Genomic DNA, 21,853 nt, shown 5'->3' with positions numbered 1-21,853 from the left:
CAAAACCATGTATTCCAAGAACAAATTGTAAGGTATTGGGGTTTAAATTCATTAGAATTGTTAGAAAGAAAACCAAAGATAGATTGTGAGGTTATAAAAGAAAGTAAAGGAAAAAGTAGGGGGAAAAGGGCTAAAGCTTATGGTGAGTGATTAAATTAATAAGTATGCATAAATCCTATTGTTTTTGGATGCTTTTATGTATGAAGAATTTCTTTAAAGGCTTGCCAGATTTTCAGAATATATATGCATAACCTTAGTTTTCAATGGAAACTTCAAATGACGATTGCTAACTAAGAGTATGACCATGAAAGATTGAAGCATTATGTGTTTTTTAAAGTGAAAGATATGTTTTAGCCCAAATATTGTGTTGATATAATTGCACATGATATGTGAAATGAGGAAAGCTTGCTTTACATGAAATTGTGGCCACCTAATGCAACATATGCTACCATTGAGTAGTATATGGATATGAGATATGGACATTCAATTGTCATACATGTTTACTTGTGCAAATATTATGTCGATATGATGTTAGGCATATATGTTGAAAACTTATGAAGTTTCCCATGCTTATTTCTTTAATCATTCACTGGGTCATCTCATTAGTAGTTGATAAATTATTTTCATAGAATCAAGATGAGATTGAAAGAGGGCTCAGGAGATAGGATACCAACCGAAGAGTCTTTGGAGTCCTAGCTTGAAGTTTAACTTAAGTGATGCTATTGTATCTTTCATAGGTTAGCTTTTGAGTATGGGTCATTACACATGTAAATGCACATGTAAACGTATCATGCATGGACTCTTTTAGTGCAATAATTGATCAATAGGATAGCTACGTACAAAGATGTAAAATGTAAGTGAATGATCAAGACAAGACAACAAGATGTCATATAAGTTTGTTTAATGGACAGCAGGTTGTGTATGCTTATAAATACATGTCTGGTTGGTAAATTTAATTGATTAGGTAACAATAAGAAGCAATTAGAGAGGTTGGTTTACTTAACTAACTTAAAGCACTATTATAAAGTGAATATATAATCAAAGATACTAAGATGCATTACCAAAGTAATTTGAAGAGGGGTGTGACAGCTAGCGTCAGAAGTGAAAGAAGTAGAAGTTCAACTACACTTTGTGTAGCCTTCACCCATTAAAATGAATCAGATGGTACTATTCAGCATGAAAAAAACAGAAAGCACTTTTTTAAAAGAATGCATGCATGCATATATGGTTAAATGCTTAAATATTACAAAATGCTGATATTAATTCAAATTTCAATTCCAATGCAGCTTATAACCTAAATTGATCAGCACTGCAGAACCCTGAGTAAAAATCCAAAGTGTGGCATACCATTCATGGAACCACAGTTTAGCATTGCATCAACCATTGCTGTGAATGCAGTTCGATCAATAACTAAATTCCGATGCAATTTCATTTCAGAGAAAAATCTTCAGAACTGACAGGAGATCCTTGGCACCACCAAAGCCCTGCAGAGGAAAGGAAAGCAATAAAAACAATTAAAACACAATTTTTTTAACTGCAATCTCTGACTCACACACAAGAAGATCAAGAGGCCACTTCAGCAGTAAAATAAGCATGCCATTTTGTTAAATGGTTTTTGAACACTTTGGTAAATATTCTAAATTCTCAAATTCAAATTTCCACAAACTCCTCATCACAAAATAAAGTATACATGCACAATTCACTGACCTGAAGTAATGTTGTGTAAGTGACAACATCCGGATAAAGCTTGTCACGGCTAAAATTTTGTGCTTTGTCCTGAAAAAGATCAAGGGTTTAATAATTTAACTAAACTAACGTAACTTCTTGTGCAACAACCTAATTTCTTGTATACAGAGGCTCTAAACTGGCCTTTCAAATGCATGCTTGTGACCTTCATTTTGTCAAAGAACTGCATAGCAGCATCCAATTTCCCAGCCTTCACACTTGCAGATATCAGAGTATTATAGGTGAGCCTGTCAGGGATTAACCCTAACTCCAACATTTCATCATGCACAGGCAAGGCATCTTGAGGACAGCCAGCACTTATATATCCCTGAAAGGTCAAAGAGAAAGACGTTTAAAATGATAACAAATACTAGATATTTGTTTCTCATTGGAATGCCATGAAACCCAAAAGTACAGATCAGTGCTCAACCTTCATTAATAAGTTATATACCAAGATGGAAGGATTGCAGCTTTCATGAAGCAAATAACCATAGCGGGCTAGAAGACCCTTAGCTCGGCGTATATCTCCTGCACTACAGCAGTGCAAATGCAGCAATATAAATAAGCTCATGATTTTCAAAATATCAATAAAAAAAACCCCATGCTTGTAGTGAGACCACAATAAGTAAAGACAATTTACTAATACAAGCAACGAAAAGGCAATTTGTCCAAGATATTTCAAATTTGGGCTCGATGTCTTATCATGAAATGGTAATCCTAATCAAGAAAAGCTCTTAAAAGTTTCAAGTGCTACCACTAAAGAACCTGGAAACAAAACAAAGTCATAACTTCATCTCTTATTTTACAAACCTGCTGATATTAGAGCATTTAAGAGACCAAATATCATCGGAGCCGACAACTTTGGACTTCCAACTGCTGTACCCATTTCCACTGATTCCAATATCTGAAATGCTTCATCAATTCTTCTAGCCATACCCAAACCCTATCGAACAATAATTGAAGTAAAAGTCAAACTAATATGACATCAAAACAAAAGTTACGAAAATAGAACACCCCATTTCAAATTCAAGTACCTTTAACAGAGTCCCATAAGAGACAACATCAACCCCACAACTTTCTGACTTGCACATTTCATCAAACACCTTAAGAGCAGACTCGGTATCCCCGCAATGCACACAAGCTTCTATCACCGCATTCATAACTATCGTATTTAACTTCCCATACCTTCTCTTAGCACCCTCGACTTCCTCAAAAATCTGTTCCAATTGTCTTCTTCTAGTGAGCTGAACTATCCGAAAGGTAAGGCGTTTGAGACTATGATAAGGCTTGTGAAACCTACGACGAGTGGGTATAGAGGAATAAGAGAAGGTGATTTTGAAAGTGGGTAATGGGTTTGATGATGGGAACTTAGTAGAATAGAGGGAGAGAAGATGATTTTGCATGGCATTGCTGGTGATGGTAGAAGTGAAAAAACCCATTAATGATCAGCCATGGAAATGAAGGTGGAGCTTAGAGAGGCAGAGGAGAGGGAAACAAGGATAACGGATAATGCGTGGGCAAAGATGGAAATTAATGGCGGGTAAATAAGTGGAGGACGCTAAAGTTGGTTAGGTTTGGAGTTGGACTATTCATCTTGTAGTTACCCGGCCCGTGACCTGGTTTTTGGGCCTGTACAGGATCATGGACCGGGTCAGGTTTATGAACTTCAGTTACCCAAAAAACCATAACCAACTTCAAACAATTACACCCAAAGTCCCTCTCCTCTTCCTCTATTATCTTCCTTCGCTTATAAAGAACACAAGAGCTGGATCTGTTCGGGTCAGTCAAATATTCTCTCTCTATCTCTCACTGAATTCCACACACACACACTCTCTTTCTTCTATTTGGATCTCACCTCATCGTTATACGGTTCGTTTTGCCTCTCTGATTCTCTCTCGATCTGTTTGGATTCCGAGAAAGTGATTCCATTTTCTCAGTACCCAAAGTTATTGCTCTTTTATCTGTTTTGAATTATCATTACTATCATTTATGGCTCTAATTGATTGATTTTTAGGTTTCGATGTGCTCACAATATAAGACGACGACTTTTTGATTGATTATTGCTTTGTATTTAGGATTCTGATCTGAGTTTAGACTGAGCAGATCTGTAATGCGTTTTTTTTTTAATTTCTAGATCTAATTTTGATTATTTTTTTAGTAATTTAGTTGATTAGTTGTTATTGTTTAATGTTTTTGGTTTTGGTGCTAATTACAGATTTAGTTACATATGTGTTAATTGTTCTGGATCTGTAATTTAGGTAAAAATTTGGTTAGTGATTTGTGTGTGAATTTTGATGGAAAGTTGTAAGAATGTGGTGATTTGGGAACACTAGTGGAAATAGTTGGGAGTTTGTGAGAATTCGGTGGTGCTGAATTGTTTGAAGAGAAGGTTGAATTTGTTTTGTTTTGTTAAATTAGTGATCACATTGATTAGTGTTTACGATTTGAAGAATTTAAAATGAGAATGATGTTAAATTTTAATGCCTAGTGCTGATTTGATTTTGCTTCTAGTTGCAAATTTGGTGTCCTTCAAATCGACATTATTATGCGAATGGAACATGTTAAATCATGTGGTATCTGTAATGTAGGTAGAATAAGTTTGGTCACTGTGGTAATTCTAACTGTATTAGATGGAAATGGTAGGATGTTGTTAAGAATTTGAGTTGTGTCTGTTGGCTTAATATTATGAAATAGAGAGGCTAAATTTATATATCATGATATTTCTGGTATTTTTTTGAATCTTGTGCTTTGCTGAATAGAGATGAACTATTTGGAAGAGACAGGAAACGTGTTTTATTTATTTATTTAGTTGTTCTTACATTTTGTTTTTCATAGTCGGTTCTCTTTTTTCCTTTCCTTGTCTGTTTATCTTATATTGATTTCAGTTAACATGACTTTTTTGTATTACCAGGAAATAAAAAAGAGATGGAGAAGTCTTGTACATTTCTTGTGCACTTTGATAAAGGGACCCCAGCTATAGCTACAGAGATCAAAGAGGCGCTTGAAGGCAGTGATGTGTTGGCTAAGATCGATGCCATGAAGAAGGCAATTAGTCTTCTATTAAATGGGGAAACCTTACCACAACTGTTTATCACCATAGTCAGATATGTCCTGCCATCAGAAGACCACACAGTCCAGAAACTTTTGCTTCTGTATCTGGAGATTATTGACAAGAAGGATGCCAAGGGGAGGGTGTTACCAGAGATGATTCTCATATGCCAAAACCTGAGGAACAATCTTCAGCACCCCAATGAATACATTCGTGGGGTGACATTGAGGTTTCTCTGTAGATTGAATGAGACAGAAATAATTGAACCACTTATCCCTTCAGTCCTTCAGAATCTAGAGCACCGACATCCATTCATTAGGAGGAATGCTATCTCAGCTGTGATGGCCATTTATAAGCTTCCTCATGGTGAGCAGCTTTTGGTTGATGCTCCAGAAATGATTGAGAAGGTTCTGTCAACAGAACTAGATCAATCAGCTAAGAGGAATGCTTTTCTCATGCTCTTTAATTGTGATCAAGATCGGGCCACTAATTACCTCTTGACCAATGTTGATAAGGTCTCTGAATGGGGTGAACTGCTGCAGATGGTTGTCTTAGAGTTGATTCGGAAGGTTTGCAGAACAAATCGAGGAGAGAAGGGAAAATACATTAAGATCATTATATCATTGCTGAATGCCCCTTCTAATGCAGTTATTTATGAGTGTGCTAGTACACTTGTTTCTTTGTCATCTGCACCTACTGCTATTAGAGCTGCTGCCAGCACCTATTGCCAGCTTCTAATTTCTCAGAGTGACAATAATGTGAAGCTTATAGTTCTTGATCGTCTGAATGAGCTCAAGTCTTCTCATAGAGAGATCATGGTTGACAGGATTATGGATGTGCTTAGGGCACTATCCAGCCCGAATCTAGACATTCAGAAAAAGACTCTAGATATTGCCCTTGATTTGATCACCCCAAGGAACATCACCGAGGTTGTTCTCATGTTGAAGAAGGAAGTTATGAAGACTCAAAATGGAGAGCTTGAGAAGAATGGTGAGTACAGGCAAATGCTCATCCAAGCCATCCATTCTTGTGCCATCAAGTTCCCAGAGGTGGCAAGCACAGTGGTTCATTTGTTGATGGATTTCCTGGGAGACAGTAATGTTGCTTCAGCTATTGATGTTGCCATATTTGTCCGGGAGATAATTGAGACAAATCCAAAACTTAGGGTTTCTATTATAACAAGACTGTTGGATACTTTCTACCAGATACGAGCTGCAAGGGTTTGCTCCTGTGCTCTTTGGATAATCGGCGAATATTGCCTGTCCCTTTCTGAAGTTGAAAGTGGCATTGCAACCATCAAGCAATGCCTGGGAGAATTACCATTTTATTCAGTTTCAGAAGAAGGGGAAGCACCTACTGATGCTTCTAAGAACTCTCAACAACCAAGTTCTGTTACAGTTTCTTCTAGAAGGCCTGCTATTCTTTCTGATGGGACTTACGCAACACAGAGTGCTGCTTCTGAAACTGCCTTTTCCCCTCCTACCATTGTTCAGGGGTCATTGGCTGCTGGAAACTTGAGATCCCTTCTTCTCACTGGCGATTTTTTCCTGGGAGCAGTTGTAGCATGCACTTTGACAAAGCTTGTTCTGAGATTGGAAGAGGTGCAGCCTTCTAAGGTTGAAGTAAACAAAGCATCCGCCCAGGCATTGTTGATCATGGTCTCTATGATACAACTTGGGCAGTCACCAGTTCTATCACACCCAATTGATGGCGACTCTTATGATAGGATTCTCTTGTGCATAAGATTACTATGCAGTACAGGTGATGAGGTCAGGAAGATATGGTTGCAGTCTTGCCGTCAAAGTTTTGTTAAAATGCTTTCAGAGAAACAGTTGAGGGAAACTGAGGAACTAAAGGCAAAGGCTCAGGTTTCTTATGCGCAACCAGATGACCTTATTGATTTCTACCATTTGAAGAGCAGGAAGGTAAGAAAGATTTGCATTTTTTAGTTTTTGACTTGGAGTTTGCTAAGAGCCATTGCTAGTTTTGGTTATTAGTATTTGTTACTATCATTGATACATTCCTTGATAGTTGCTTATGGAAAAGTGATATTAATATTTGTTTTTGAGCTATGCAGCATTTCCCCCTTAAAACTCATGTAGCTGCATATTTTACATGATTTTTCTGATGCTGTGAACCAAGTCTCTTAAAAGTTGCTTGTTTACCCTTTCATTCTTTGAGAGTTGGATCTGCTTGATATTATTTAAGCGTCGTTTTCTCTTAGACTGATTCAGTTTTAGGCATTGGTATCATTTGCTAGCAAAGATTCAATGCCAGTGACCATTTCATGCTATGATATGATGTTTTGTACTTCCAAGTTGATGTTTTCCTCATGTTTCAATGGTCAGGTCTCTTCATTTCATTTTTTTTTTTTGTTGAATATATAGGCAGTGCTTGATTTCAGATGCTGTTAAATGATATCACAGTGATTTTCAGTTGATTAGTAAAATTTTCACATTAAGTGTTCCTGGCTTCATCTAAATTACAGGGTATGAGTCAGCTGGAGTTGGAGGATGAAGTTCAAGATGATTTGAAAAGAGCAACAGGAGAGTTCATCAAGGATGGGGATGATGCAAATAAGCTTAACCGCATTCTTCAGCTCACAGGATTCAGCGACCCTGTTTATGCTGAAGCTTATGTGACAGTTCATCACTATGACATTGTACTTGATGTCACAGTGATCAACAGGACAAAAGACACTCTCCAGAATTTGTGCTTGGAACTTGCCACAATGGGTGACCTGAAACTGGTGGAGCGGCCCCAGAACTACATCCTAGCTCCCGAGTCTAGTAAGCAGATAAAGGCCAACATCAAGGTGTCCTCAACCGAGACTGGAGTGATTTTTGGAAATATTGTGTATGAGACATCCAACGTACTTGAGCGGACAGTTGTTGTCCTTAACGACATCCACATTGATATCATGGATTATATTTCTCCTGCAGTTTGTACAGATGCTGCTTTCAGAACAATGTGGGCAGAGTTTGAATGGGAAAACAAGGTACCATTGGCATTCCCTTTGGCTTATTTATTTCTGTGATCTTTGTTGCATGCCTGCTGCAATGATGTAAGACTATTCAAATTTCATTTGACATGATCATGCAAGGATACAACCCTCACTTTTTTGAGTTACTGGGACATGAGTAACAATTTGCACAATAATATCCTGAACTGCATCATTCCATTTATATATATAATGATAGCCACTTGAAGTTGTGGTATGATGTAAAGCCATCATTCTTATCTGCACAAGCACTTGCATTTATGCAAAAGCTTTAGTTATTTGGGTATTTAATTCTCTGCTCTTATTTTTTTGGCGAGAAAATGGTTTCTTTGCTGGCCTCAATCTAAACTATCATCACTTGCAAATTCCGTTGGTGGTTGGCAGTACTAACCATTTCTTTGTTATTGACTTTGATGTCATCACCTGCCTGAATCCTGCTTAAGGGATTGTCTCTAGACTGGATGTTTCTGAATTCGATCTCCATTCTTGTACTCTGCTGTTAAATGGTTTCCTTATTCTTATTTCGGTTTCTGCACACTTCTCTTCTACATCAATTACTGGTGCATTTCGATATATAATAAATTCTAAAAATATTCTTGCTGATATCTTGTGTTTCAGGTCGCTGTGAACACAATAATTCAAAGTGAGAAGGATTTTCTGGATCATGTCATCAAGTCTACCAATATGAAGTGCCTTACGGCACCGTGAGTTATTTTGGTCTACGCACTCCACACATATAACAATAATATAACAAACTCTTTGACTGGTCTGATGTCCTTCAATTGGTATTTGACACAAGTGCTTTTTTGGTTGGTTGAATTCCAGGTCTGCACTAGACGGGGACTGCGGTTTCTTGGCTGCAAATTTATATGCAAAAAGCATTTTTGGTGAGGATGCGTTGGTTAATATCAGCATAGAAAAACAAGCCGATGGGAAGCTTAGTGGGTACATCCGGATACGGAGCAAGACCCAGGGAATTGCCCTCAGCCTAGGGGATAAGATCACTCTCAAGCAGAAGGGAGGCAGTTGATGTAGAAACTCAGCAACATAGCCATCACAAGATTAGCCATACCCCACTTTGAACTGCAATTTTATATGTTTTGAGAATCAAATTACGAGGGTTGTTAATATTTTTATTTACAAATTCTTAAGAATTGATTTAGGTGCTTTACATATTGGTCCTTGAATTTTGTTACTTGTACCTAGAAGCAGTCTTATTCAGGAAGTCGCTTTTGTTGTGTTTGGAGGGCCATATTTCTAGGGTTGGATGTTGTTGGCAGTGGCAGAATCGAGGCCTTTTCATTTGCTTAAGGAGCATTCTTTCTTTTTGGTTATTAAGCTCGGTGATGTAGAATAGGCGTCCTGCTTGGTGCTGCTTTATATTTTTGGCTTCAACATTTGGTGTTTAGGTCATGTTGAGCTAGCAGGAAGAAGACTTGTATTAGACATGGTGATGAACAATGATCTGTGGAACTACAATTTCCATTTCAGCAAAGAACAACTTTTCTGCGTTGGGTTTATGATCGGTATGATTATGTTTAAGTAAAATTTACTTGCTCATACCATATTATATTATCTTATTTAACATGGTTTTATTGTCTAACCACTTGTAGCTTGTAAATTATCGAGAGAAAAAGTCCACCACTCTCAAGCATGAGATGGATGGCACGTTGATTTGCTTCTCTTCTTAGGTTAAAGTAATGACTCGATGACAATTATAAATTGGGGATTTCATCATTCTCAATTACAAGCTCTTTCTGCATAGTAGTAGCTCTCTTAAATCTTCACCTTTTTGAGGCCTTGGTACATCAATAGCAGATGAACCTACTTGCAGTGAACAAGTCCAGAACAATACAACAGTGATTTCATGGTGAAGGAGCTTGGCTTTTAGAATTGAAAAAACTGCAGCAGAAAAACAGTGATGAGTACTTGTTAAAAGGGGATTAAGCTTAAATCCATTGCAGATATAATATTAGTTCAAGTTGGAAGAAATTTGGTGGGTTAATGTTACTATTACCGATCAATATTATTTCTAACTTTCTGTCAATCCTCGCATACGGCTCTGATGGTCATTTATCAGGTTCCGCAACTCCCTGGGCCGAAATGCTGACAGTTAGTATGAAGTTTTGCTGTTTTAAATATTTAAAACCACTGAATATGATCTCTTAACTGTACGTAATAAGTACATCCAGTTGGCTGGTTTGTTCATCAGAAACTACAATGAATGATTGATATATACCTTGCCTCGGAGTACTTTTGTATGAACTTGTTCAAGCTCCTTCCATGAGGTATCAAATCAACTTCATCCAATTTGATCTGCTTCAACTTTGGTGTGCTTTGGTTTTCCTCTGAATCCACGGTTGCTGCAAGGGTTTCCATTTTAGGACACTGACGAACCTCTACTTTTTCCAAGGATGGCCATTTGAAAGGCAAGCTATCCAAGCAAAAAGCAGCGAGGTTAGGAAGGTAGAGTAGTGAAAGCTCTACTAATTGAGGGAACACCACAATATCAACCGTCACCCTGCCATCTTGTCGTTGCGGTTCCTTTGCAACAACTGTTTCCAGCTCGTCACAACCTTTTACTAGCAGCTTTCTCAATTGGCAAAGACTTTGAGCAACAGAAGCATCGAAGAGAACTTTAAGTTTCTTGCAGTTTTGAATGTCTGCAATTTGAAGATTATGCAGGCGCAGTAGTCTAGCAGGGCCGTCCCATATGCACTTCATTGCTGGCAAATCACATAGTGCAAGTTCTCTTAAATGGGACAGCATCTTTTTCTCCTCAAACGCAGGCTTTTCGATTTTGAGGTTGAATACATACTCCAGTGCTTCACATGAATCCACTGAAAGCTCTTCAAGTTCATCGAACCGTTGCAGCAGTTCAAGTGAAGCAAAGACACTAGAAAGTTTCACGCACTTGAAAAACCTCATACTCTTGAGCTTCTGCAAAGACGTGGACATTTCAGCAGGTAGTGCACCATGGCATAACCCTTTAAAGGATCCCAAACACTGAAGGTCTAGCTTTTCCAGGTGCATCAAACAAGTGTGTTGATGCTGCTCTATTACGGGTGGCATCTTCCATTCTTCACTGTCAATCAAATACTCAAGGTCAACACAATCAGATACTTCCAGAGTTTCCAAGACAGCTAAGCCATCTCTATCTTCCAACTGGTAAGGGAAAATAGTCCTTAGCCCCTCAAAGGATGATAGTTTAAGATACTGCGTTCTCTTCAGTAATGGCTTGACACAGCCTAGTGAAGGAATCGCGAAAAATTTCTTGGCATTGACCCAACCACAAACCTCAAGATAATTTGATTGCTTGTGATGGACAGAGCCGCGTATGGCTATTTTGAAAACCTCCAATTCAGGAAAACTGAAACCTTCAGGTATACATCCAAAATCAGGGACCTCCATTATTAAGGTGGTTAAGTGGGACAGTGATTTCAGCTCAGCTATGTGCTCTCTGGTGTATTTCATGAAAGAACTTGAGTACAGCTCTTCTAATCTGGACCACCTTGAGATGACATTTGGAGGAAATATGGCATTGAGTTTTTTTCTGCTATGATGACAGTCTTCCAAATCAAGCAACCTTATATTTGTCAACTCCCCTATTTCCTGTGGTAGGTCTAGGAGCTTGCAATTTGCCAAGCTTAGAACCTCAAGCATTTTCATGTTCCCAATAGCAGCTGGGGCAGCAATCCTGCAATTTTTAATGATTAATGTCCGAAGACTTGTTAGATAAGAAAATCCTGGTTCCAATTTCCTCGAAAAGTAAGGATCGCCTTTCGAGATAATATCACTCTGATCGAAAACTTTAAGGGCTGTCATCCCTTTAAAGACTCCATCTGGCATAGGCTGTTCAATACAGTTGCCTTGCATCAACAATATCTGGAGGTCTGAGCAGTCCCAGGAAGCAGGGTATCCATTTATCTGATTGTACATTACTGATATCCCAGTGAAATGCTTCAAAGTTTCCGCATTTGGCCACTCCATCAACTTCACCCCAGCTTTCACAAAGTAAATATCAGATGCAATTGTTTTTGCTACATCTCGGACAACATTGTTCATTTTGATGCATCCTGTTTCAGTGCCTGCTAACAACAGACATGAATCTTTGAGATTTTTTGTGATAGAATGTGCTCGCCTCCTTGCCTCCTGTATAGTCAGAACATCTTTGAACATTTCCAGTCCAACCCCGTATCTCACTAGAACCTCTATACAGATGTTGTAATCCTCCGGAAATAAACAGCAAAGCAAGAACATTGACTTTGCTTCCCGTTTTTTCAGGTGGTCATAGCTTAGCTTAAGGCACTTATACACGATTTCGTCCGTGCCCTCAATGTTTGAAGGCATTGGTTTCTGAAGTTCTAGAGCAGCTTCTTCCCATTCTTCCAGGGCTTTGTCTCTCATTGCCCTTCCCACAGTAACAAGGGCTACGGGCAAACCCCCGCATTCTCTGCAGACCTTCTTTGCCACGGAATTCAATTCGGGAGAGTCGATAACCTCACCAGCATTCATCTTAAGCAAGCCCCATGATTCATTTTCAGATAAAGCATTTAGATGGATGATCTTCGAAGTCTCGATTCCTGTGGTCATAGAATTGCATGCTAGTCTGCATCGTGTTGTGACCACAATTTTACGAACTTTACGATTCACATTTTCAGGATCTTTATGATCATCATCCCCAAATGGAATGCCTATGGCAGCAAGATCAAGGGTGTCCCAAATATCATCCAAGATAATAAGGATCTTATCCACACTCTTCAATCTAGCATGCAACCGACCGGCTCTTCCTTGTTCTCTTTTCTCGTCGAACTTGAAGCCCAACATATCTGCTATCTGCTGCTGGATGTTTTTCACCTCAACAGTACGTGACACTACAGCGATCACAACAGCATCGAAAAGCATATCTTCTTTAGCCCTTCTTTCAATTTCTTTGACTAAAGTCGTTTTACCGACACCAGCCATTCCATATATCCCTATAAAATTGATTATATTGCCCTCCAATGCCTCCATGATTTCCATTATAGCCAATCTAGTGCTTTCAAAAATAACAAAATCTTGAGACACTATTTCTAGGGGAGCTGCAGGCATGGAAACATTATCGAACTGCCCATCTACTTTTATCTTTGCAGTTGCTGTTATTTTGTCTTCTGATTCTCTGCTTAGCCGATAGCGTGAAGCCAAATCAAGAAACCACCTATTAAACCACCTCTTGTTTTGAACGGCATCATCTTCCAAAATTTTCCTAGCCTCCAAGATGACCCCTTCAACTCTCGACATCCAGTTTCTAACCTCATTTTTTATTGTTTCACCCTTCGCTGTTGCTGCGTCAACTGATCCCTGGACATCTTTTCTCACTTCCTCTAGTATTTGAACTTGATCTTTGAGAGTCTCCATGTTGCTGTTGTAGTGAATTAAATATTCAAATTTTCGTCCGATTGGCTCAACCATGAACTCTCCAATCTTCCCAATGGTGGAAATCACAATATCAACGGCCATCTCAGTATACGTATAGCGTCTGAGGTAAGATGATGAAGAAAAGTATAGTTAATGCCTGCACAATGCATGTCTCTGCATATCCTTACAGCAATGGCCTAGGTACAATTACTTATGCATCCAAAATAATGATAGCAATGACACAAATACAAATAGTAAACATTTTGACGTGAAAATTGTTATGGATACATTGGAACAAATAGATAACCAAAGCCTATAAAAGAAAAATTACCGTCAAGACGTATCAAATACATAGCTTGACAAAAACAGTCATAATTTTAGATATTATAATTAGATCGGGCTCAAATTTTACCGAATAATTCTACAAGCTCAGTTATGTAAGGAGTCAGCTGAAGATCTTTAAATTAGATCTAAAAAATGTTGTTTGTACTATTTTTATTATTTCTCTAGTTAATTTTGGTTTTTAATTACTTTTCCAACTTAGATTTGGATTTCTTTTGGTTAAGTCAGTCTTAACCTATATATAAATTGGTGTGTTATTTTTATTATTATTAGGTTCTTGAATTACAAACTTTTTAGAAAATATAGAGTTTTCTCTTTATTTTTATGCAATTTCATACTGGAATTTCAGAGCTTGAGCAAACTTGATTTTATCTACGCTATAAACTTCATATCGAATTTTTCAAAACATAATAAGAAGATGATCACAACTGGAAATTGCAAAAAGAGCTCATCATCTTTCAAAGCTAACATCATATTTATCAACCTCCACTACTATAAGATGGAACTTCCTAGTAGCAAAAACGCTTGCCAGTTACAAAAAAGAGTTTTAGACATGGAAATAAGAATTCATACTATTCATAACTTAGCAAAATCCAGCAAATTATGCAAATAACTACTAGATGGTGTGAATCAAGAACATACCTCTCTTTCTTTGAATAGCTTGCAATCAAAGGTGAAAGATGACTGAAACAGAAAATGCAGAAAAGAAAACAGTAGTAGCGAAATCACCATGTTGATCAGATGGAAGGGGAAAGTTATTCTTTTCTTGTTTGATTTGCCTTGCACAATCTATAATACTTTTCTTCATTGAGGAAGTCGCTATACATTTCCCTTTTCCTCTAGCTATCAATTCTTTTTATTTCTTTATAGCATTTTATCAAAAAGTATCAGGATTGCTTAAAGTTTATGCTAACAGGCCCTTCAAACTATTCCTTGTCAGAAATGGTTATCGGAATGCTACTCGCAGACGGTTTTGAAGGTAAGTAAAACTATTCCTTGTCAAAAACGCATTGATTTTCACACTCCACAGCCTGTCAATATGGAGTTGCTTTTCCTACCCAACCAGTTGATATATTACAGCTGATGGGCCGGGAAACACGCAGAACTAGTCGGAATTTTTTGTCTGCTGAAATCTCAAGTGTTGATCACAGTGCCAAAAATTTCCATTTCAGTGATTAAAAGATACAAAGATATTACAAGAAGATATGGGAAAAAAATGACAAAAAGTCTGGATTAGCGAGCAAAATAAGTCACCGGAAGCAACCCGTTAAAAACAACAGAGAACCTTATGTTTTATCAGATGATACAAGTTTATGCTCACCATATTTATGCAGTAATGTCCTGATTGCCGATAATATAGAACAAATAGGAAAAAGATAACATTAAATCATTTGAAGTATTCTATGCAGGGGGTTCTGAACAGTAGGATGCGGGTCCATTGCAATCGTACCATGTGTAAAGCCTAGCAAACACATTTATAAGTTTTGGGCGTGTCAAATGACCAATCTGATAGAAAAACCCGTAACTTATTGATAGAGAAATCCATAACTTTCAATCCAACAATTAAATCATGCTCAAATTGTCTTGTTTGATATATAGTGGTGGCTATGGCAGCTTCACTGGCTCACATTAAAAGGTCTTCAAAAAATCCAAGAAGATACTGTTTGATTCAGTTTTATTATTTTCTTGTTTAATTTTCAGTCTAAATTTTGAATTTTATTTTTATATCTCCTATCTGTTTAGAAATTCTAATTTTCCTTCCATGTAAGGTCAGTTTGCTTAGAGATTATGATTTTCCTTCAATGCAAGGTCGGTTTTAAACCTTGTAATCCTTTCGGGAAAGATAGACAATTAGAGAAGAAATTATTCAATAATAAAACATTATTAGGGATCTTGTTTATGCCCTTTTCAGAAATTGTCTTCCTTGATCTTTGAATCCTGATCAGACTAGGGTCGGCTATGTTAATTCAAAGCACCAAAAGTAATGCCAGATGATATAAACACCTTAAAATCGGAAACGCAGTACATGGCGGTCTCCTTGCAGTGAAGAAGTAGAGGAACATAATAGTGATGTCTTGAGAGGATGAAGCTTGGCTTTAAGAATCGAAAGAACACTGCGGTACTAGAAAAATAATAATAATAACATCAATCATAAGCTCGCACTTACAAGGGATTAAATCCAATGAAAATAATAGCAGAAAATATCAGTTCAGGATGCGAAATACCATGTCACACAAGTATGAATGAAGCAATCTAAATAATTAAAACTTCTTGTACACACTGTGTTTAAGGCCATGGAAAATCATGGATTCTTCAAATTGCAGAATACAATTAGGTAAATTAGCATGATATTGATAGTTGTCATGATTATGAAAAGGAAAAATGACAGGAACCTTGAGTACCCTTCTACGACTGCATTCATCAACTCCCTACTGTTATGCATTATGTCAACACCATCCAGTTTGATCGGTTTAAGCATTGGGGTGCTCTGGATTCCACCTGAAATCACAGCAGCAGCAAAGTTCTTCACTTTGGGATAGGAAAGCCTGTAAGGTTGGGAACTTAGAATGCTGAAATCTCTTTTAATTGAGGGAACACCAGATTATCAACGCCCCTTTCTCCTTCTTATCCCTGCAAGTCCTCTGTAACAACTCTGTGCTTGTGTGATGGTTCAGTACGGTAAGTTACAGTTCTGGTAACTTTTTCATATGTGCAGTTCTGGTAAGTTACGTAGCACGACTTTTCTTAGGCCGGGAAGCATCTCATTCTCACGAACAGCATGCTTTTCGGCTCTGAGGTTAGCGCTTCACATGATCTTACATCGAGTTCTTCAAGCTCATCGAACCTTTGCAGCAAGTTGAATGAATCAAAAACATTTGACAGTTTCGGACACTTGTAAATCATCAAATACTTGAGGTTCTATAAAGGCAATGACATTTCAAGAGGCAGTAAGGTTTCCAAACTCTGAATTTCTAGTTTTTCCAGGTGCAACAAGCAATTTGCCCAGCTCAACGTCGGGTTTCCAGTACTCTCCTCGAGAGATCTAGACCACCTCTATCTAACAATAAGTTCAGAGGAACAATCCTTAAGCCCCTGAATGATATAAAAGATGCATCATCCGTTCTCTTCAGCAATGGCTTGAAATAAGCTAGCGAGGGAATTGCGAGCATTTTTTTTCACCGTTCAGATAATTTGTTCCTCCAAAAAAAGGAACCCTACATATATTTTGAAACATTAATATAAATCATATACGAGGTCTCATCTAACAATTTTTTTTTTCTTAGACGGTTCTTTGACTGTACCAGAGCCTTAATGACTATCCACTCTCTGGTTCTCTCTTCTCATTAAAATTTATGGGCAAGCAAAATATGCCAAACCCAAGACCCAACTGAAGACTAGCCGGGGAGAAGAAGGGGTAGCTCAGCCGAAGCTCCCAGCCAAAGGCTAGACGGGGACAATCAGGGGTAGCCCAGCCAAAGCCCCTTACCCCAACCTAACCCAAGGCCACTCTAGTCTGTTGTAGGCGTTGTCTTACCCCCTCGATATGCATATCATTATTTGCGCATTGGAGGATAATTGTGCTGTGAAAAGTCATTCTTTGAAGTAGGTTTGTAGCCTCTATCATTGCTATGCTTTTGCAACCATATCCCCTTACCATCAAAAGTCTATAAATTTTGAGGATCACCAGGTCAAAAGCATACAACTTGGAACCTAAATAACAGTCAAAAACACATATTCTCCGTTCTCGTTGTTATATATTTAGATATGAATGGTCACTTATTCCAATAGATCGTCAACCTCAAGCCTAGCATAAAGCCTAAAAAAATGAAGTCTTTAAATCCAACCTTAAGTTCTTACAACTCTATCAAAAATTAGCTTTACTTTTTTTTCTAGGTTCAGATGATTTTCTTACACTGCCAGACAAAAAACATGTAGCCTTAAAGTATTCATTCTAAATTTGCTTAGATACATTTTTAAAGCAGTTAGACGGCACAGAGATTTCAAGTAAACCATGTTTTATATAGACCATTTGAAGATATCCAATAAGGCAAATTAAAATTATAGAATAGATTAGCGGATCAATAAGATAATCATTATTGATAATCATTCAAATTAAACGCAAACAAAACCTGGATATGGCATTCAGTGGAAACGACTATTCTTTTGCCACTCACTTCGGATGTTTCTTCCACATTCTCCGCAAACCTTCTCTGCCACGGGTCTCAACGAGGGAGACTCGATGAGGTCACCAGCAATCGTTTTGAGCAAATCCCACTACTCATGTTCAAATAGGACATCAAGTGGGATGATCGATCTTTGAAATCTCACCTCTGATAACCATGGCTTTGTCATGTTGTGAGGCTACAGTTTAGTCAAAACATCATCCAAGTTAATAAGGATCTTATCCACATTAATTCGTCAATGAAGCATGCAACCGACCGACCTGCTCTTTCTTGTTCACTGGCCTCTTGAGTTTGAAGCACAGCACGCCTGCTATCTTCTGCTGAACACTTTATTGTTCTTCAATGCTTCTGTGAGTGCTTTCATGATACCCACTTTGGTACTTTCGAAAAGAACAAAGATCTTGAGATCACAGCACTATTCCTGGAGGATCAGGTGCAGGCTTGGAAACATTTTCAAACTTGCCGTCCTCTTTTAGTTTTGCAATTGCTACAAGTTTTCTATAAATTGTCTTAATTATCAGATAATCGTCACTTTAATTAAAGGAAATATTTGTTCTACAGGTACATCACCCACATTCTTGTGAGGTCACTTCCATTCTTATAAGAGGAAGTGCCAAATATGAAATTTATTTAGGCCGGTTTGTTTGCTGGAAAATAATTTTTTTTTTTTAAATAAATTTTAAAAAAATAAATTATTTTTTAATATTTGTAGTGTAATGAAAAATAAGTTGGAAAATACTTTCTAGTGTTTGGTTACATCATAGAAAATGAGCTGGAAAATAACTCATTAATGTTTTATTTTTATTAAAATAATGAGGAATAAATCTTACAAATTAAAAAGTTGAATGAAAATAAAATTAAAAAAAATTATAATTTTATAAAGTATCTCAAATAAAATAAATAATGATTAAAATAATAGAGATCAAATCTAAAAAATAAAAAAATGAAAGATAAAGAAATTAAAATAATAATAATTAACATTTCATAAATTATTTCAAATAAAATAAGTAACAATCAAAAGAATGAGGACCAAATTTGATAGATAAAAAATTTCAATAAAAAAATGATAAGGAAAAAGCAAATAACAATTATAAAAATGAGAACCAAAGTTAATATAAAAATTAAATTTTGAGAACTAAATTTGATATAATCAACAAATAATATGACAATTTTAAATTTTTCACAACTTCCAAAAAGTGTTTTTCGCCCAAATTTTCCAGGAAAATACGTTCCTAAAAACCAAGCTAAATTTTTTTTTTACTAACAAATATTTTCCGTTGATCAATTTTTTTAATGACAAACAAATACAGGAAAGTGGTTTCCCGAAAATCATTTTTCAAGAAACAAACATTGCCTTAATTCTTTCATTAATTTGTTTATGATCCAAAGGAAAGGAAGAGGATTGCTTAATTTTTTTAGATTATGAACTGCATCCAGAAAACAATCAAGTGATTTAATTCATCCAATCGACTTCTGCTAATAAGAACATCAAGTGATTTTATTTTTTTAATTATGAACTGCATCCAGAAAAATCACTTTTAATTAGGGGATGTCTATGATATAATAAGTTGGTATCTGGTTCATATTTTAAATTCACGATTTTATTAATAATTAATAAATGTAAAGCTATTTTCATAATTAATATGAGTTTTCATTTATTGATTAAGAGGATATGCTAACTTTTTAGCTATTAAAATTCAAATCTTATTTCACATTATATAAAAAAAAAATTCATAAATCTTTTCAATTCGTACTTCAATATATAATCTAATTTTTTATTTATTAAAAATAACCTTGATTTTAATGCGTAAAAACTAACTTAAAAATATATATAAAAAAAGAAGTACATGAATAGTGGCATCATTTTTTTATTTTGTTTTTCAATGCATTATAAGAGCACAATTATTATTCTTAAAGCACAACCAATGCACCTAACTAAATAAATGCTTTATTGGCATTACCACTCTTCTTTAACATTATCCTTATTTGAATTCTCAAAAAGAGTTTCCCTTGGGAACAATTTTCTTAAGGAATGTGATTGATATAATTAGGAATTATGACATTCATCATCCATACAACACGTGCTCCATTAAGAGATTCCACGAGGTTCAACATGTAAAATAATTTTTTAAATTTAATTCAATTGATAAATAAATTAAATTTATATATTTGAATGAAATCAAATTAATTTAATTTTTTTATATATTATTTTTATTATTTTCATTTTATTTCTCCAAAAAATTCTCTAAAAATAAGTATTCTGAATCAGTTAATTTTAACTCTAAATTTCTCTTCTTTGAAATTTTAAATTAGAGGGATTGACATCTTATTTTTTTTTCTTAATATTTTTAAACATTAAATTTTATTTAAATTTTAATTTTTAATACTCAAAGTATTCGAAATTTAATTAAAATCTCTTAATTAAATTTAATTAAAAGAGTTGCAAGCATGCTCTTAAAGACGAGCTTGGAAGTTGTAGTATACGGGAGAGACATATGCAGAGCATTGAAAGCCTTAAAAAAGACATGCAAACAGGGGAATGGTTGTGAGCCTAATGGGTTTGCGTATCTTAGGTGAAAGGTCTCTTTTTGAACCAGCAAATAACATATAGAGTATGATTCGGGATAAGACTTAGGCCTGTTCAGTGATGTACATAACTACACCAACCTGAATTTTTATCTTTGACTATTATGCAATCTATAGTTTGAACCCACCATCAACCGATAAGAACAGGGTTTTTTTTTAATTTAATTTAATTCACCCCTTTTTTTCTTGTTCTTGCCAGACAGGATAAGAGCTTTGATTCTATCAAAGGTCTTGTGCTATGTGTGCAGGCAGTGGACAAGAGGTGGGGGAGGACAACGAAAAGCATACGAAGCACAATTTGTTTGACTTTTGTGCTCAATAATCACAGCATAGTGATAGATATTTTCATTTCTTGTAATCTTGTAATAGTTCGGCTCCGATAATAATAAGAAAAAAGAAAAAAAAAAAAAAAAAAAAAAAGGTGTAAGCTTTGTCGATTGGGTGAGCGCAAACAGGACAGTGGTTGTCCATTAATTTAGGACAACCTAACTACCAAATGGATGAGGTCTGAACGAACAATCTTATCCTTTAGACCCTCACCAACAAACCATATTTGAGATCTTGTCCCAAAACCGAATTTCAATCTTGTGCGCATTCTCATAAAGCTCGGCGACTAGGACACACCATTGTTCAAAGTCACGACCTTCCTTCAAGAAAGCTAATAAAACTCCGCTCTCTCCTGTACTTCCACACAAATTATCAATGTCGATAGCTATATCTTTTGTGAACTTGTCTCTTCAAAAAAATACCATTTTTTCTTGCCAATCATCTGCGTTGTTAATAGTACAATGAGACACAATAATCAATGACTTATTTTATAAGTAACTTATATTGCAAAGGAAATTATTTTCCACAATTATTCCCAGCAACTCCATGTTCTTTGAGGCAAACTCATGAGATCAAAGTATTTAAATACCTCAAATTACCAGGTACATAAAAAAAAAAAAAAAGCAATAGAACAATACAAGATCATGAACTGCTAATAACAACATACAATCCTTACACTCTTTATTCTCCTTTTTATTCTTGTATATTATTTATTTCCCACAGTTTGCGAACCTATATTTTGATAAAGAACTTGTTTTGCATAAAATATCAAGTCCAAAAATAAAGGTCATATATACGCCTAGATACTTCAACCCGAGATACATCCATTGAAAATCAAATCTAATCTAAAGCTTTTATAATTTTATTAGTTGCAATATCTGTGAGAAATTAAACAGAAGCTAGTTAATTCTCCTCATTTAAAAAAACAATAATGGCTGGAGACTTAAAAACATAAGCTCATGAGGTCTCCAATAAATTACTCATGCATCTAGTTAGTGTCCAACAATGTTGTTCTAATTATACAACAACTGTTGCACACTCTTCCACTCTATCAATGGGAAACACAACACCTAACTCCATTACATGCAACACCAAGTGCATAAAGACAACTCTGATTTCCTAAAAGAACATGATAAAACAATGTGCAGGAAAATAAGCATTAGAATACTCATACTTCAACTTTCTAAAGGAACCATTTTTGTTATGAAAAGCATTCCCCATATGTGTCTAACAAGGCTAATT

At 36.1% G+C, this 21,853-nt stretch overlaps 2 protein-coding genes, 1 long non-coding RNA gene and 1 pseudogene across 7 annotated transcripts; 1 reads left to right on the top strand and 3 right to left on the bottom strand.

The window, feature by feature from the left end:
- Window positions 1-1,072: 1,072 nt before the first annotated feature.
- LOC118060363 (pentatricopeptide repeat-containing protein At5g10690-like) lies at window positions 1,073-3,296 on the bottom strand (annotated as a pseudogene).
- Window positions 3,297-3,406: 110 nt separating this feature from the next.
- On the top strand, window positions 3,407-9,295 carry LOC118060361 (coatomer subunit beta-2). 3 transcript variants are annotated; one of them, XM_035073571.2, is made up of 5 exons: window positions 3,407-3,504; window positions 4,637-6,699; window positions 7,263-7,772; window positions 8,394-8,479; window positions 8,601-9,295. In XM_035073571.2, exons 2-5 carry the CDS (start codon window positions 4,651-4,653, stop codon window positions 8,803-8,805), a joined length of 2,850 nt encoding a protein of 949 aa, XP_034929462.1. In that variant the 5' UTR covers window positions 3,407-3,504; window positions 4,637-4,650; the 3' UTR covers window positions 8,806-9,295. The 3 variants fall into 3 exon arrangements, with proteins under 3 accessions (XP_034929462.1, XP_034929460.1, XP_034929461.1); XM_035073569.2 differs by having other exon boundaries at window positions 3,462-3,594; XM_035073570.2 differs by lacking the exon at window positions 3,407-3,504 and adding an exon at window positions 3,527-3,661.
- Window positions 9,296-9,383: 88 nt separating this feature from the next.
- On the bottom strand, window positions 9,384-13,417 carry LOC118060362 (disease resistance protein At4g27190). 2 transcript variants are annotated; one of them, XM_035073572.2, is made up of 3 exons: window positions 10,015-13,417; window positions 9,793-9,868; window positions 9,384-9,677 (listed from the first exon to the last, which is right to left on the bottom strand). In XM_035073572.2, exons 1-2 carry the CDS (start codon window positions 13,272-13,274, stop codon window positions 9,808-9,810), a joined length of 3,321 nt encoding a protein of 1,106 aa, XP_034929463.2. In that variant the 5' UTR covers window positions 13,275-13,417; the 3' UTR covers window positions 9,384-9,677; window positions 9,793-9,807. The 2 variants fall into 2 exon arrangements, with proteins under 2 accessions (XP_034929463.2, XP_073265779.1); XM_073409678.1 differs by having other exon boundaries at window positions 9,384-9,868.
- A 2,337-nt stretch (window positions 13,418-15,754) lies between these two features.
- On the bottom strand, window positions 15,755-18,258 carry LOC118060359 (uncharacterized). Of its 2 annotated transcripts, none has more exons than XR_004689437.2 (3): window positions 17,959-18,258; window positions 17,645-17,876; window positions 15,755-16,607 (listed from the first exon to the last, which is right to left on the bottom strand). It is a non-coding gene; the product is annotated as an uncharacterized lncRNA (long non-coding RNA). The 2 variants fall into 2 exon arrangements; XR_004689438.2 differs by having other exon boundaries at window positions 17,690-17,876.
- Between the last annotated feature and the right edge of the window lie 3,595 nt (window positions 18,259-21,853).

This window comes from Populus alba, chromosome 6 (genome assembly GCF_005239225.2).
Source record: "Populus alba chromosome 6, ASM523922v2, whole genome shotgun sequence".
NCBI classification, from domain to species: domain Eukaryota; kingdom Viridiplantae; phylum Streptophyta; class Magnoliopsida; order Malpighiales; family Salicaceae; genus Populus; species Populus alba.
Note: the sequence above shows the minus strand (reverse complement) of the source record. Positions and strands in the feature narration are given on the sequence as shown.